Here is a 17,687-nt window from a genome sequence, read left to right as displayed (position 1 = left end):
TAAAAATGAGCTTGGTGATTCTCTTCTTGTTTCTCAGCGCATCTCAGAGTTGTTGCACAATCTAAAAAATCTGTTTTGTTGTCTGTTTTTTAAAGAATTGTGGAGCATGATTAAATCTTTTTTTTTTTTCCAATTTTTAATGGGACAGAGTCTCCCTCTGTCATCCAGACTGGAGTGCAGTGGTGTGATCGTTGGCTCACTGCAGCCTCCAACCTCCTGGGCTCAAGCAATCCTTCCACCTCTGCCTCCTGAGTAGCTGGGTCTACAGGTGCATGCCACTATGCCGGGCTAATTTTTGTGTTTTTTGGAGAGACTGGGTTTCACCATGTTGCCCAGACTGGTCTTGAACTTCCTGGGCTCAAGTGATCTGCCCGCCTTGGCCTCCCAAAGTGCTGGGATTACAGCTATGTGCCACTGTGCCTGGCCAGTTAAATCTTATTGGATGAAGTTAATAGATAAACTTGATCTGTCTTGGCTTTATGCTTAAAGACTTGCTGTAGCCTATTCTCACATATTCCATATCAATTGTCTAACAGTTATATTCTTGAGACCTATAGTGCAATTTTAAAAAATGATCTCATTTATATATTGGCTTCAATCTATGTCATTTGACCAAAGAATAACTTTATCTCTGGTTATTTTTTACTCAGAAGTATGGATCAAATTGTGCTAGCAAGTCCTTTCTTAGCTTCTAAGCAGAAAGCAAATATGCAGAGTGAGGGTTTATTTGGTGCAAACACTAAAGCAAGATATTGAAAGAGGACAAGTAGAGCAAGAAGAGCTGGTGATTTTGTTTTTAGCACAAATTTATTGAGTATTTTGCTAGGTGCTGTGAAAGATGAATGACAATCACTGAGACATCAATGTATCCTCTAAGAATATATAAGCAGAATAATTTTTGTTATTCCTTGCAGGGTCACACATCTTACTTATCAAAAGTGTGAAAGGAAAATATCTTGGGTTCCCAAAATCACTAAGCTAAAGGGGAAAGTCAAGTTGGGAACTGCTTACAGCAAACCTGCCTCCCATTCTGTTAAAGTCATTGCTCTGCTCACTGAGATTAATGCATATCTGATTGCCTCCTTTGGAGAGGCTTAATCAGAAACCCAGAAGAATGCAACCGTTTGTCTCTTATCTACCTGTGACCTGGAAGCCCCCTCCCCACTTTGAGTCGTCCCCCGCTTTTCCAGACTGAACCAATGTTTATCTTACATATGTTGATCGATGTCTCATGTCTTCCTACAATGTATAAAACCAAACTGTTCTGACCGCTTTGGGCACAAGTCATCAGGACCACTTGAGGCTGTGTCATGGGTGCACATCCTCAACCTTAGCAAAATAAACTTTCTAAATTAACTGAGACCTGTCTCAGATTCTGGGGGTTCATAAAAGTAACTCCACCTTTGGAAATCAAAGTTGATCAACTGAAAGAAAATCTCTAGATTGTTGGTCAAGTCCATTCCAAAAGTATTTGTTATGAAATGGAATGTCACCCTTATCAGGACTTCAAGCCATTTTAAGCAGAGACCAATATTTTTTTTCAGAATATGATCATTATTGTCATTGCTGAGGCTATGCTAATTATAGTTACTGATTTGCTACAGTTCAGCAACACTCTCAGTGGGCTTGTCCTCCCACCACTTGGTTCCCTAACACGTGTCTGTCTCCATGCCATGCTGTCCTCAGGCCCCATCACACCCCTGGCATAGCTATTTTATCCTGCCGTTGCATCTGCCTACAGTTTCTCTTGCTATCGCTTTTTCTTCTGGCTGGCTCAGCTCTGCTCAGCAATTTTCATATTGTTTATCCCCAGATCCCTCCTTCATCTTTCTAATCAGAGTAAAATCTGTCTCTCAATATAGATACATGTTTGCATTTACTCCCAATTGAGTTTTGGTTTGATGGAGCAGGATCTGCTACTTTAAGACAAAATTTTATTGCCCTCAAGCCAAGGGATTAATTACATCCATTGATAGACAAAATTCCCGTCATCATAGAGATTCTGCCTGCTGTACAGTTGGTCTATTTTTCCTTGATTGAAGATGAGGCAGATGTCTTTTGCCTTTCAAGCAGAGTATTCAAACGAGGCTCTATTAGCAGAGGAACTAAAAGCTCTGCATCTCCAAAACTTGAAGGCAGAATGGGTTTGATGCCAGTTCTTTCTGAAAGAGAAAGTTGTGTATTCAGCATCTGAGCCCTTCTCCAAGGAATGACACTTTTTCAGGAAGAGTGCAACGTGCCTGGCTTGTTTTTATCTCTGTGTTTTCCAAATGAATGGAATGAAGCCATCAGCTTCAGCTACAGCTGTCCTTTCCATTCAGTGGAAGAGGTTTAGAAATCCCTGTCAATTGGGAAAATCAAGGGGGGAGCAAAATGAGATTGAGAGAGGGATGAAATCACATTGCAACAACATCATGCAGGGCAGGATGTCAACCAGGTTTTTTGTTTGCTTGCTTGGTTTTTTTACCATGAACCATAGTAAGATATATGTTGTTCACAAAACAGTTATTGGCCCTGCTGCATGATGTGCTTTCTGCTAGTCTAGTCTAGTCTAGTCTAGTCTAGTCTAGTCTATTCTAGTCTAGTCTAGTCTAGTCTAGTCTATTCTATTCTATTCTATTCTATTCTATTCTATTCTATTCTATTCTATTCTATTCCATTCCACTAAAAATACTGGTTATAAGCCATTAACCTGATTTAAGAATCCCATAATGAGTTACAAACCACAGCTGGAAAAGCCTGAAATAGGCTATGGTGGAGTAAAATCCGTTTCTGGGAGTAGCAATAAGGAACGGAGACAGACACTCCTCTATTATATTGATATGAGCAAATCTCTAGTTACCCATATCCTTGTCCATAAATTAGTATCCCATCTGGTAATTCACTGCCTTCTCCATAATCACACACAAGAAATAACATACAAAGAAATCAGTGCTTTTAAATCCTCATCTGCACAGTGGCCCAGAATTTTATTTGCCCTGGGTAGAATAGATCTGAGGCAATTTGCAGATGAAATCGGAGGAATTAATTGATGTGTTCTAGTGCAGCTGTTCCTAAACCCTGCTATACATTACAATGGTCTGGGGAGTTTGGAAAAATCCTGATGCCCAGGTTGCTCTACATACCTAATGAATCCTAATATCTGAGAATGGGAGTCAGGCGTCAGAATTTTTAAAAGATCACCAGGGATTCCAACATGCAGCAAAGTTTAGGTTGAACGACCGCCCTAGTGCTGATCATTTCAGCATTCTCAGTCTGGGTCAAACATCCTGCAGGCTTCTAGGGAGCCTGTTTAAAATGTCAATTTCTAGGTCCTAAGTCCCAGATCTAGGTTGCCTAGGAGCCTGCAGCTTAAATAAGCACCCTTGCTAATTCAGTGGATGTGGTCTGCAACCATACTTTGAGAAACATTGAGTGGATAGCCTTTATTTAACTCCTAAAACAGAAATGTGGGGGGAACCTTCAAACACTGACCAACCGAGACTGCCTATCCATGCTATTAATTCAAGAAGGGCTAGTGTTGCATGCATTTTCTCTCATGTGCAGAGCAAGTACACGTAGGTGAGTCAAGTTGCACTCACAGGATGACATTCTGTCTGTTCTGGGCTCATCATGTGAGACTACAGAGGGGTGACTTAGCCTCTAAAAGTTCAGCCAACAGAGGAAAAACTGGCACAGCTGTGAATACCACTATCCCCTTGGCTCTCACTCTTGTAACACAAGGCAGTGGAGATTCAGAGACCAAGGAGGCCCAGAGCTATGTAACGGATCAGGAAAAAAAAAAAACAGTCCACCCAGGGCAGAAATATTATACCAGATTCAATTAATGTTGTGAATGTTACATAATACGTTATATAAAAGTCATTTTAGTTTACCTAGTGAGAGAAGATCACAGATTAAATGATCTATCTGTGCCAGAAAGGCAAATGTGGTTCTAACAGTATTAATTCCATGTTAGAGAAAAGCTTGCTTGTTTGAATAATATTATTGTTTTCCTTAAGTTTGTATATTAGTCCCCAAAAACAGCCTCAAGAAAACAGGACCTTCCACAGAGATAAAAGAAAATATGCTGGCTGGGCTCGGTGGCTCACGCCTATAATCCCAGCACTCTGAGAGGCCGAGGTGGGATCACTTGAGGCCAGGAGTTTGAGACCAGCCTGGCCAACATGGAGAAACCCTGTCTCTGCTAAAAATACAAAAATTAGCCGGGTGTGGTGGCCTGTGCCTGTAATCCCAGCTACTTGGCCAGCTGAGGCAGGAGAAGCGCTTGAACTGGGGAGGCAGAGGTTGCAGTGAGCCAAGATTTCAACACCATACTCCAGCCTGGGCAACAGAGCAAGATTCTGTCTCAAAAAAAAAAAAAAAAAAGAAAAGAAAAAAGAAAAAAAGAAAGAAAGAAAATATGCTGACCAACAGCTCTGGGAATGGGCTGACTAGCCTGTAAGAATAGGCTGATGGCACCTGCAGAAGGTCGCAAAACTTTCACCAAGAAAGCAATGATTAACTGCCCAGCTGACTGAAACTGCTCACATTTCACAAGACTGTTTTGATCTTCATTTATCTTAATTTCCCTTAAAAATCCTTTACCTAGAGGCACAATTCTGAAAGGTGGCCTTTCAACCCAGTTCACTGCCTTCCCCTGGTTGCTGACTTCTCAAATAAAGCTAACATTCCTTTTACCACAGTTTCTGAGTTGTTTGGCTTTTAAGCAGTAAGTGACCCAGACCTGAGTTCCATTTATAGGGCTAGACTTATAGCCAGAGCATCTGAAGTTAGAACTTTTATCTCAACATCCATTGATAACTGGGGGCTTGTTTGGTTATATTAATGTCTGTTAACCATAAGTGTCACTGAAAATTCCAGTGGAGTCTCATCAGGCTCCCTGTAGTCATAGAAGACAGTCAAGAAACTTTACATTAAGATTCCAAGGCAGGCCAGGTGTGGTGGCTCACACCAGAAATCTCAGCCCTTTGGGAGGCTATGATGGGAAGATTGCTTGAGGCCAGGAGTTCAAGACCAGCATAGGCAACATAGTGAGACTCCGTATCAAAAAAAAAAAAAGGGGGATTAAACAAATAAATAAATAAATTGGCCAGGCATAGTGGCGCACATCTGTAGTCCTAGTTGCTCAAAAGGCTGAGGCAGGAGGATGGCTTGAGCCCGGAAGTTTGAGGTTACCGTAAGCTATGACCATGCTACCGCACTCCAGCTTGGGCAACTGAGTGAGATCGTGTCTCAAAAAAAAAAGACTCCAAGGCTTTAAGAAAATTAAAGGGTGCTTTTTCCTCAGAGGTTACTGTCTTATAACTACCCTTATGAACTACTAAATACAGACAGAAACTATTTATTTTAGAGAGAGAGAAATGCAATGCAGAGATGTAAAGTTTAACTGTAAATATATTTGTGCTTGTTTATGACAATGATTAATTTAAGATAAGATTTGTAGTAAATTTTACTAATCCTTGAGGATGGGGTCCATATTTGTTCTGCTTATAAGGGTATTCCCAGTGCCCAGCACAGTGCCTGGCATATATTGTACACACAATAAACCTTTGTTGCATGAGCAAAGGTGTAATAGATCTAGCATCAGCTTGGTAATGTTTCTTTAAGAGGAACGTTTATAATTTCCTATTACGTATCATTGTGCTTCTGGTAATTTTGAAGATAACTACTTTCCTCTCCTGATGCTTGTAAATACTAGATAAGACGTTTTGATTCAGTATGAGACCATACTATATGCACACAACTAAGGTCATCACTTAACTCAGCCAGGATCTGGAATTGTGCATCTGAATTGACTTGGAATGAATGACATCTCCCAGGGCAGGTGATTGGAACGACTGGAATTTTCCAGAGCAGATTTGTAGCCAGTAGGCAAAAGTAACAGAGACTGTTGCAGTTTCTCTGGTAAATAACTGATCACAGACCAGTTCAGGGACTTTTCAGCATAATAGCATTATTCTGAATTCCACTGTTGTATTTTTATTTTCATATAAGCAGAAATAAAAACTTTTTTATTTTTAATTTGAGAAATTTAACCTGTAACATCAAATTATATATATTTCCCCAGCAGCATGGGTTTTGGTCTTTTCATTTTTCAGAATAATGTAACTTGACTGTCCAACTTAAAAGCAAGAAAAGTTCAAGGATGGGCAGGTATGTGACCTAGTTCATCCAGCTCCAGCCAAGGAATTGCCAGATGCTTCAGAAGAAGGTGCTGGTCCTCACTCTTGGCCCTTTCGCTTATTTCCTTCTGACCAGCACTGAATCTATGTAGGCAAAAACCCTCGCAGAAGAAAGAGAAGCTGGAGGGAAACCGATTGCCTCAAAGCCCATTGCTTCCCAGAGTGCAAGCCAGGGGCCACCAGCCTCAGAGTCTCCAGGAGTTTGTTCAACACATTGATTCCTGGAGCCCATTCCAGACCTACTGAGTCAGCATCTCTGGGAGTGGCATCGTGGGATCCAAATTTTTAGCAATATTGATTTTAACAATATGTAATGCACCCTGAAGTTTGAGAACATGTGCTTTTTCTTACAGGTGATTTTATGTAGAGAATTCAACTGACAAGAAGGTCCTTCGTGCCCTTAACCTTGTCCCCACCCCTTTGGGGCCCTCAGTGCTTTACTTACCAGTCCTCTCTGCCCTCAGGCAGGAGCAGGTGCTCTGGCTTTGGACTCAGGGGATCTGCCAAACATTTTCCGCCATCCCTGAACTTCCTGTTCTTCCCAGAAACCTTGGCACAGGCAAAGGACAGTCAGAGAGTGGCGGAGGCATATGCCCAGTTGGAAGAACTTGGAAGCGGACCCCATGTGCAGACTCTGAGTCAGCCCTCTCTGCTGGGGAAAGGAGCAGGAAGTTCAGTGAGTCAGCGCTGCCGGTGACAGGGGGTGCCGGCCTGGGGCAGCCAGGAAGACAGGCCTCTGAAGTGTCTCTCCTGGCTTAGAGGATAGTGGCTTGGAACTTTTGCCCTGCCGCCTAACACACAATGCGTGCGTATAGTATGATCTTATACTGAATCAAAACATCTTATCCAGTATTTACAAGCATCAAGAGAGGAAAGTAGTTGTCTTCAAAATTACTTACCAGAAGCACAATATATTCCTGTGGGGACAAGCTGTACCTACTACCTCTTTTCTGCCTTTTGAGAAAATACTTAGGAATTAATGAGAGCAACTGGGACCTTTTCACTGAGATAATCAGTGATTGTGTAACAGCACCCTTGGAAAGGCTTTCACCTCATCATAGCTCCTCTATCAGTTCTCTTCTCCCTTCATCCACTTCAGACAAACCAACCAAAAAGTTTAAGTCAGAACAATGCTTGTTACATCCAAGCAGGTGGAATTCAAATCCCTTATACAGTAGCCTCCCACCAGACTGCTTCCTCAAAGCTCTTCTTTGTAATTCAGGAACCTCAAGCTGAAACCTCGAATCCATCCTTTGTTAATTGCTGCTGCTTTGTTATCGGTAATGAGTTGGTGGTTGCCAAAGCCTTTTGCTCCAGGAGTGAGAAAAAGGGTTTAAAAAATAAGCATCCCAGAAAAGATGCAACACTTCTCAAACTTTGGGGTACTAAAAAAACCAACACAGCAGCATGTTTCACTGCAGATTCCTAGGCTGTACATCCAAAGGTTGTATTAGGTTCTGTAATAATTCAGAGGGACTGACGTGGGTGGGATCCAGGAATATACATTTTAAATAAATAAACTCCAGTTATTCAAGATGTAGAGGGCCTGTGAGTCTGTGGATCACTCCTAGAGACTAGTTTAAATGTACATCCAGAAGTGAAGGACTCATTTTGAGATTCCCTTGGAATGGCAGAAACATTGGTAGCTGAGCAGATAGAAGTATTTCAGTATTCCACATGCCTTGGAAAGAGAAAAGTCTGAATGCAAGTACGTGGCAGACATCTGTACAAGTTTGAGAGGGAGTGGGCCTTGGTATTCTGAAAAATACACTCAAAGGAAATGAAATCACATCATTTTCCTATTTGCCTCCCTGTATCTACTTGCCCCTCAGACCTGAGCACAGCTCAGTCCTCTGAGCTCATGTCTGACCAGAGGCCCCAGAGGCCTCTGCATTGCCAGCCAACCTGGCTTCTTCCTGGTGTGCTTTTAATATGAAGGTGACACTAAGAAGATGAGATTTGCTTTGAGGATTGGACCCGGCATCTGATTCCTGTCAGAATGCACTCTCTTCATTTCAAGGATGCGTCAGAACCAGAGAAATATCACCTCTGTTCATCCAAGTAAACTTTAGCTCATTAACTTGGAATAGGTCATACGTTTCTTGTTTGTTTTTAGGTCTTTCTTAGAGATGGTAATTCTTAATCTATTTGTTCCTGGAGACATTAAGGTAAGATAAAATTGAGTTGTCTAGTAGCATTTTTAACTAGGTCATTCTGAAACAGTATTCTACTTTCATATTTGGAGGAAGGATGCCAGTTACTTTTTTTTTTTAATTCCGACTGATTTTACATTATCGTATACCTGTACATGTGCCAGGCCTTCGGACCCTCCCCCTGAATCCCCCTTAACCAACACCTGGCACCCATTACTTTCTCACATCTCACTCTGCATCTCTAACAACATCATCTACACCCTTCTTCCTTATTTCCACCTTGACATTCACAACCTCTTGATCAAAGTAGATCAAAAAGACCTGGGATATTATATTAATAACAAGTCTTCTAAAGTGGCTAGAGTGCTATGTTATGCTGTTGTTTGAGATATAATTTCATTACAATGGCAAGAAATCATGCAGCACTTACTGTGTGCCAGGAATGCTCTAAACATTTTGCAAATACTGACTTTTTTAATCCTCATAACAAGCCTATGGGATATATGAGGTAGGTGCTATTATAAGTTACTTTAAGTCCATTTTATGGATGAGGAAACTGAGGAACAGAATGGTTAACTCAGACAAAGCCACGTAGCTAGTAAGCTGTGAGATAAAGTTTCAAACCCTTACTCCATGTTCTTAATCATTGTGAAAGTTGATAACGTAATTGGGTCATTCTTGTCATACCCAACTAAAACAGAGTCAAGAAGCCACCAGGAAAAAGCAGTTGGGGTCGGGCGCGGTGGCTCACGCCTGTAATCCCAGCACTTTGGGAGGCCGAGGCGGGCGGATCACAAGGTCAAGAGACTGAGACCATCCTGCCAACATGGTGAAACCCTGTCTCTACTAAAATACAAAAAATTAGCCGGGTGTGGTGGTGTGCGCCTGTAGTCCCAGCTGCTCGGGAGGCTGAGGCAGGGGATTCGCTTGAACCCGGGAGGCAGAGATTGCAGTGAGCCAAGATAGCTCACTGCAATGTGAGCTAAAAGTGAAGTGTGGCCACTTCACTCCAGCCTGGCCACAGAGCAAGACTCTGTCTCAAAAAAAATTATCTGCAGGCCTGGTTGCTGAAACTGCCTGCTATTACCTGAAACCAGTTTTTTTTTTTTTTTTTTTTTTTTTGAGACGGAGTCTCGCTCTGTCGCCCAGGCTGGAGTGCAGTGGCGCAATCTCGGCTCACTGCAAGCTCCGCCTCCCGGGTTCACGCCATTCTCCTGCCTCAGCCTCTCCGAGTAGCTGGGACTACAGGCGCCCGCCACCACGCCTGGCTAATTTTTTGTATTTTCAGTAGAGACGGGGTTTCACCGTGGTCTTGATCTCCTGACCTCGTGATCCGCCCGCCTCGGCCTCCCAAAGTGCTGGGATTACAAGCGTGAGCCACCGCGCCCGGCCACCTGAAACCAGTTTTATAGTTGCTGAAATGATCTGCTGCAACTTGAAGACTAATTTTACCCACCTCCATCACTCACCAGTCAAAACTTGCCAGCTCCCGAGAAACTTACTAGTGCCAATGAACTTTCTCAAAGAGCAATATGTAACATTTCTGTCTTTTTATAAAACCTCCAACCTTCTCTTTGCATTTTGGACATACTGAATACCATCTGGTCTGTGTGTATGCCTCTAACTGGAGTTCTTTCTTCTCAAATAAAATGTGAAATGTAGACATTCATCTCTACAGTTTTATTTTGACTTCAGTAGTCACTATCTGTATTAGCCATTTAAGAAGGCAAAACAAAAACAACAACAACAAAAAAAGCCAACACAAACTCCAAAACAAACTAAAACTATTATCTGAAAATATCTATTTTCCAGGACATTTCAGAAAAGGAGACTAAATACTGCAAACTAATGTGAGACTGGACTCAATGTGAAGGCAGAATCACCTCACAGTTCTTATCCATATGTGCCAAGAATTATCTCATTTAATCCTTGCCCTACTGAAGGCTGATTTAACAGCTTCTTTGCTAAATATTTACACACCAAGGAGAATCATCCTTTAACTATCTACATCTCCTTTGAGGCACAAGAGAAAAGAGGTCCATACTAAAACAGCTTTTGACTGTCACCTTTCAGTGTCTGCCTAGATGAAACTGACATTGCCGGTTCCTACCAGAATCTATTAGAAAGTATTAACTTAGGAGTTTGGAGCCTAAATTTTAATTCTGGCTTTTCCACTGATCAGCTGTGTAATTCAGGGCAGGTTATAACCTTTCTGAACCTATTTTCTACCTTTTTCATGTTTTCTTGAGGTCCAAACGAAATAGCTATAAAGGAGACGAACTGTATAGTGTTGGAAAACTGTAAGTTAATATGACAGATTATTTTTATTTATTTATTTTTTTGGGACCAATGGGGACCTTGTCGCCCAGGGTGGAGTGCAATGGCATGATCTTGGCTCACTGCAACCTCCACTTCCCGGGTTCAAGCGATTCTCCTGCCTCAGCCTCCCGAGTAGCTGGAATTACAGGCAGGAGCCAGCAAGCCCAGCTAATTATTGTATTTTCAGTAGAGACAGGGTTTCACCATGCTGGCCAGGCTTGTCTGGAATGCCTGACCTCAGGTGATCCACCCGCCTGGGCCTCCCAAAGAGCTCGCCCAGCCAGATTGTTTAAATAAATATGATAATTATTTTGTTTACCTTAAGGCAACGTTACTATCTGCCACTTTCTCTCCCCCACCTCTAAAGTAAACTTGAGGGAAGGAACCATGTCTTATTCATCTTTGTCTCTTAGTTTGCTTCTGGCACATAGTAGGTAATCAATAAATGTTTCTTTTTCTTTTGTTTCCTTTTCTTTCTCTCTTTTTTTTTTTTTTTTTTTTTTTTTTTTTTTTTTTTTTGAGACAGGTCTGGCTCTGTGGCCCAGGCTGGAGTGCAGTGCTGCAGTCTCCGGTCACTGCAACCTCTGCCTCTGCCTCCCGGGTTCAAGTGATTCTCGTGCCTCAGCCTCCCCAGTAGCTGGGATTACAGGCACGTGCCACCACGCCTGGCTAATTTTTTCTATTTTTAGTAGAGATGGGGTTTTGCCATGTTGGCCAGGTTGGTCTCAAACTCCTGACCTCAGGTGATCCGCCCACCTCGACCTTCCAAAGTGCTGGGATTACAGGCATGGGCCACCGCGCCCGACCAATAAATGTTTCTTGAGTGAACAAACAAACATAAGGAATTTTCAAGGGAATTCTGGAGGTCCTGTCTCAGCTGAGAAGAGCCTACGGAAGGAAAAGCCATTCGTAGTACCTGCTTCAACCACGTGGTCCATTGTGGGAAACCTTTTGTACACAGCAGTGCTCACCGAGCGAAAGATGAGCAGGGAGGTGAGATTGACGTAGCGCATCAGCGTCCTTCTAAGCAGGCGCCCGTGCTCGTCGCTTCCGTGAACACTGCTGGAGATGAGGAACATTAGCCTGTCTGGCCAGGGCAAATTCACAAACTGGTTCCACCATCGGTTCACTACCAGAGTAACATAAAACCCTGTAGAATAACAGGAAATTATAAAGCAGTTTCTTACAGCAGACACGTTGGTGACACTGATGCTTTTAGCTGAATTTTAGCCTTTTTAGAGGTTGGAGGACAAAAATATGTTATTATCCATATCTTCTGATTTTGCCTTCCAGAAAAGAAATGTCATTTGTGCCGGGCAATGCCTAAGCACCCTGTAAGTGGGTATTAGATCTCAAACATTGACTGCAAAAATGGAGAGTTAGTGAAGAGAAAGCTTAAATGTCCAATAGCAGATTATTTCCTCAAACTTGTTTGGTGTTAATTTAGCAAAAGCAGCCGTGAAGGCAAACCTTATGGATGATTCTGGTTCTATTGCAAGCGGTGGCTTTTCAGGCATGCCTCTCAGCTTGGAAACACTCCCATGCAGAGTCATCGGTGTCATCCTAACGGAGACAGCTATGTGGCTGCAATCTGCATGTGACCTATACTTACCAAGCACAAAGGTTACTGGAATTTGTTCAGCATATCTGTCACAGTAAATTGATAATTTTTCAAAGTAACGTTTTTGGGCTCCTGTAAGTAACAATCTGGAGCAAAAATAAAATGCACAGCCCTTTATGATATTATACTTCTGCACCTGCTTTGCAAGTGACATTAAGTGCAAACAATTAAGCACAAGTAATCTGTTTTATTTTTGAAGGAGCAATAATTTTTTCCTTTTTTCTTAAACTGATGTGTCTCGAAAGCTTTTTAATTGCTTAATGTTTCAAGTGCTAACATTTTGTAAACATGATTGGCTATTAAATAGTGGGATTCATTAATCATTTTATTTTAAAAACTTTATATTTTAAAAGTTTTATATGATTGATTCATTGGATTTAGATCAAGTTGTGTTATAAAATAGTTCCGTTTTCAATTATTCATCAGGAATGCCTTAAAAAGAGTGTATTATTGATTAAGTATGAATTAGCATTATTAAGTAATTGTTAAATAATAACACTGAATTTGACACCTTGGTCTTTCTCCTGAATATGCTACTTAGCACATTCTTGATTATCATGTGTTAAACTTCAAGGGATATTATACCTGTTCATTTTAAAGCCCAGAATTGTTTGGAGTCTAAAACAAATTTAACAATGAGAAATGAAAACTTTCATTATTAAATTTAGTCACTCTCTCAAAATTATATTATAGATCTAACTCAACCTGCCCAAACCCCATTTTCTGGTATCGTTAAACATAAGTGCATTTAATGAGACCATTATTGATATTTACATCATAGGGAAGAGATTCAGAGTCTGGAGAAATGTTTTAAGGCAAACTAATAATAATGACCAAAATACAGGAAGGAAAGCCAAACAGATGAATTCGAATAAATTGACGAGTGTAGCTGTTCCAAAGGAAGAAGGAACTCAAGGAAAGATCCATTATAACAAGCATCAAAGGCTCATTTGGGTCAGTAGAACTTTGATAAAGGAAGCACAGGGATAATGAGATAACAGTAAAGAACCAATTAGATTGCAGATAGAGAGCTGTTGGGAGCTGGTCCTGATAAAGAAGGTGTGTGGGGTACAGGGTGAGCTTGGAGTTCCTGCCCCAGCTTTGGAAGAGGTGTTAGAATTACTGAAGTCAGGGAAAGCTGACAGGAGAAGTACCAGATTGTTGCAGAGGTCTATCAAAGTTATGCTGATGACAATTACAGCCAGAATGGTTTCTGATGTTCAAATAGACATGGTCAAAGAGGATTTAAATGTGGAAAGCACGGACCTTTTTTAAGGTCAGACAAAGCCAGATTTTAATTCCAAGTCTGACGCTTATGAATTTGGAATTTGAGCATATTTTTGAATCTCTCTGAGTCTCAATTTTCTCATCTGTAAGTGGGGATAAAAATATCTATATATAAGGGGTATTGTAAAGATTAAATAATATATGCATACATATATATAACCACTTAACAAATTGCCTCATACTTAGTTAATAATAAAATGGTTGGTATTAATAATTGGCCAAAGAAAAAATATTTGGCTAATAGATGCAGAAATTTTAATAGCTAGAAAGTATTTCAGAAATTATTTTGTCAAATTCCTCCAAAAATAGAAATAAATGTAATCAAATTAATGAATCTGGTTCCTCCTTATAATTTTTGTTAGGAATAATTATGTACTTATAATAGAGCTAATGAAGACTTAGAGAATGAAACTACATCTATATTTTTCTATAGATATGTTTGATTTTCTTGACAAACTCATCCTATAGTTCTTGGTATACCTTTGATTAAGATAGAAAGATCTATTTTAATAAGGTATTACAATTGAACTTAAAAAATTTAAGGATGACTTGAACCGATAGTTTTTGTTATAAATGTCCTAAGTCCTCTACTTTAGAAGAAATATATGCATAAAATTTTGTGGGGTAAAAGTATGATACTGGAACAAAAGTTGAGGCCCCAAGGAACATTTCTAGCTACATTGCAACTGTACTAAGGGCTATTCTGTTTTGTTCTTAGCAGCAGTAGCAGCAATAAATTCACATTAGTAAAAACGAACTAATGAGATAATTATCATGAAACACCATTGTATCTTTTACCATTTGATATTCTGAAGGCTTAGGTGATACATACCTAAATTGCCAAAATAATATCATATTATATGACATGTCTGAAAAATTATTAGAGGTTGTTAATAAGACTTTGCCTCTAAAAATATTTTGTCAAAATATATACCAATGCATACACTTGCTTGGAAGAGTTGTTTTGACGTATGGAAAAATAGCTCTACCTATTTTACTTTTAATAATTATCAGTCAGCTAAATTAATATCCCTCTTTTCCAAAGGAGATCCTGTTGCTGTAAGGAAGAATGTGAGAGCAATGAAACACAAATTTGTTTATCTGTATGCAGAAGAAAAATAACAAACTATGTACATAGAAAAAATGGAAATACAGCCTCAAAAACCTTTAGCTTTCCTGTTTTGAGTTTTAGCTTCCTCCAGAGAAGAAATTTATGCATTCAATTTTAATAAAAAAAGCTTTAAAATCTCATAAGTCTTCCCTTTTACCGTACTGACGAAATTTTATTAAGACTATAATTTTTCATCATAAAAGTATTTCTTGGACTTGATATTGCTCAAATTTCCTGTCAATCTTACAGGCATATGTTGTAATGTTATAAAGAATAAGCACCTCCTTTTGTGAACATAATATACCCTCAACTCAGAAAATGGAAAGAAAATAAATTAGTCTACAGGCCTTTGCTTTAGTTGAGGTACTGTTAAGCATGGCAGGCATCATCCTGGATAAGATATTTTCATTCCAGGCAAAAAGAAGGAAAGCTTTTGCCTGACATACACCAATCATGAACATGTTGATTATATAGGTAGTTGCTACAAGCTGTCAAGTCATCAACTATGAATGACAAGTTGACAGAAGCACAAATAATTATTGTCTGTGGACTTTGCCCATTCAAAAATCTTTACATAGTAAGGATTTAAGGATAATCCTTCCATTTTATGCCAATTGCAACAGTCTTGAGGCACAACTGGGGCTGAAATGAAGGCCACCTGAATCTTACAGTGAGGGTCTATTTTACATCCTAACAATGGTTAGTGGTGGATTAAAATCTGTCCTGAGGGGAAGAAGACAAAAGAGAGGCTCATGCAGAAAAGGAGTTACATAACGCAAAGTCAGTGGCAATCAAAAGGTTCAGATTTTTGAGACTGTATTCTTATACAATATCTGATGGCCATTTAAAGAGACATGCAAAGAAAAGTACCTGTACACCAAACTTATTGCTGTATAAAGAACAGCAAAAACAATAAATTCCCTGTACAGTAGTTTGTAGATGCTGCCTCTCCACTTGAAGAGTAACCTATGAAATCCAAAAAAAGTTGCATTTGCTACTTTACTGGAGTAAGTGACAGTCATCTTGGATAGTTTTTTCTAGAAGAGTAAGAAGACAAAACACAAGTAAAAAGCAATGTTTAAAATAGGGCATAAATCTGTATGTCTGTATATCAAGGAAATTCAAGCCAGCAACTAGTCAGCCATATCTCTGTTTTGTCTTTCTTAGTTTCTATAATTCGGAACTTTCAGATAACCATTATCTCAGTTTAGCAGAAAGCAGGAGGAAAGGAGTCTCTGGGAAGAGTAATATTAGACATCTTAAACTTGCCTTAACTGTTAAATATTATTTTTAGATTATATAGCCATTGGTCAATATATATTTGAATGAACAAATGAGACAAACAAGGCCCTCATGATAATTTAATTGATGGGGCACTTTTGGTGGGTTTGATTGCATGTAGATGTCTCTCTAGTGGAGGTCCAAATGCATCGTTAGCACTCGTTGCATTTCAAAAGGCAGCCAAAAATTTGGGTCATAGTGATAAATAAGAATGGTGCAGTTTCCCGATGAAAAGTTGTACATAAATGCTTAGGGATGGTTCACATTCTCCTTGGAGCTGAACAAAATGAAGTCATTATTTACGACTCTTTCTATTTGAGTCCATTTCATGAATGTGGTTAGGATGAGCACGGGGCCCAAAAGCCTTGTTTTCAGTGAGTTCTTTGGAATTCCACCAATTTTCACCAAGACATTAAATATTCAGGTTTTGAAACAGACAGCGCAAAGCTAATCTTTGAAAATCCTGCTCAATTTCTGGCTAAGATAGAACATATGCAAATAAAATGAGATTTATTTAAAATCTTACTTTTCTCAAAAGGATCTATGAGGAGAGTCTTATAGAGCTACTTAGACTGAAATCATGAAGCTTTTAGGTAGAATTGTACGAGACACAAAAAATAAATTCTGTAGCAGATTTCTTTTGTAAAGTAACCTACACCACACATTTTATCATAAACAAGAAAATTTTCTATCTTTACTCATTGCTGGAAAAACAATTCAACTCTGATTTGCCTATTTTCCCTAAGGAAATGAAACTCTGGAGCTACATTTACAGTATTTTCCAAAATAACAAACTTAGCTTTCAATATTACTGATTTTAATAAAGAAGGCAGGGCCTTTTGGCACAAGTAAGTGGCATTACAAAAGGATGGGACTCATGCCACAAAACCGGTTTTATTTTTCCATCTTTACCTTGTCTATTTGTCTAGTGTGAATACAGCCAAAATTGGGAGAGGAGCATAATAAATTAAACCCATTTCATAATTTGTTCTCATGGACTCCCAGTAGTTTTAAATAACAGTCCTTAAATAACTTTCCTTTCTTTCATTTAGTAGTTCACTCTTCTTTTTAAGCTCTGCTAGGAAAATGAAAATCACAGCAAGTAGAAGTCAGAATTAAAATGCATAGGTTTACTCTGGGCACTAACCTATTTATTTGGTTTGTAGTCTCCGACAGGAAAGAGAATCTTCAAATTTTGGGCTCCCCCTGAAGAGGTGCCTTCAGGTCGGTGCTGTACGCCCGGTGTCACCCTTCGCTCGTGCACAGTCAGATTTTCTTTCTGTTCTCTGGCCACTGAGAGGACCCAGAGTGTGACAAGTACAGGGGTTAAATGTTTTTCCACTTGTGGAGGCCTGTTTATGCCAATTTACCCACTGATGACAGTTATAGCTGGGAACAAACAGAAGCAACAGCTGCTGATGCTGCTTTTTTCTAAGCTATAATTATAACTCCACCTGCCACCCCAAGTACCCCCTTGAATGAGAAGTTGGCAGTGACATGAAGGATGTTGGGCCATTTGTCTGTTAGATTCATTTTGACTCCACCCTGGGATCAAGGAAGAAAGGTTCATTTGGCCTTGAAGAGTTCAAAAAAGAGGCCCCACCAGCCAAAAAAAAAAAAAAAAAAGTCTTTTTGTGCTTGAAATGAAGATTAAATTCTTAAAGCTGGGCTGGGACGCGGTGGCTCACACCTGTAATCCTAGCACTGCGGGAGGCCGACGCAGGCGGATC

The 17,687-nt window shown here is 39.9% G+C and overlaps 1 protein-coding gene across 5 annotated transcripts in view; it reads right to left on the bottom strand.

The window, feature by feature from the left end:
- BEST3 (bestrophin 3) overlaps positions 1-17,317 on the bottom strand; it is a 56,041-nt gene extending 38,724 nt beyond the window's left edge. The window contains exons 1-4 of one of the 5 annotated variants that reach the window (XM_012500094.2): positions 17,105-17,317; positions 15,547-15,713; positions 12,270-12,364; positions 11,574-11,807 (exon numbers count right to left, since the gene is read on the bottom strand). In XM_012500094.2, coding sequence (XP_012355548.1) covers positions 11,574-11,807; positions 12,270-12,364; positions 15,547-15,698 — 481 coding nt within the window. In that variant the 5' untranslated portion in view covers positions 15,699-15,713; positions 17,105-17,317. Of the gene's footprint in view, positions 1-6,630; positions 6,842-11,573; positions 11,808-12,269; positions 12,365-15,546; positions 15,714-17,100 lie in introns of those variants that run through there. The other 4 variants (XM_012500092.2, XM_003259527.2, XM_012500093.2 and 1 more) reach the window with 4 other exon arrangements.
- Between the last annotated feature and the right edge of the window lie 370 nt (positions 17,318-17,687).

This window comes from Nomascus leucogenys, chromosome 10 (genome assembly GCF_006542625.1).
Source record: "Nomascus leucogenys isolate Asia chromosome 10, Asia_NLE_v1, whole genome shotgun sequence".
Classification (NCBI taxonomy): Eukaryota; Metazoa; Chordata; class Mammalia; order Primates; family Hylobatidae; genus Nomascus; species Nomascus leucogenys.
Note: the sequence above shows the minus strand (reverse complement) of the source record. Positions and strands in the feature narration are given on the sequence as shown.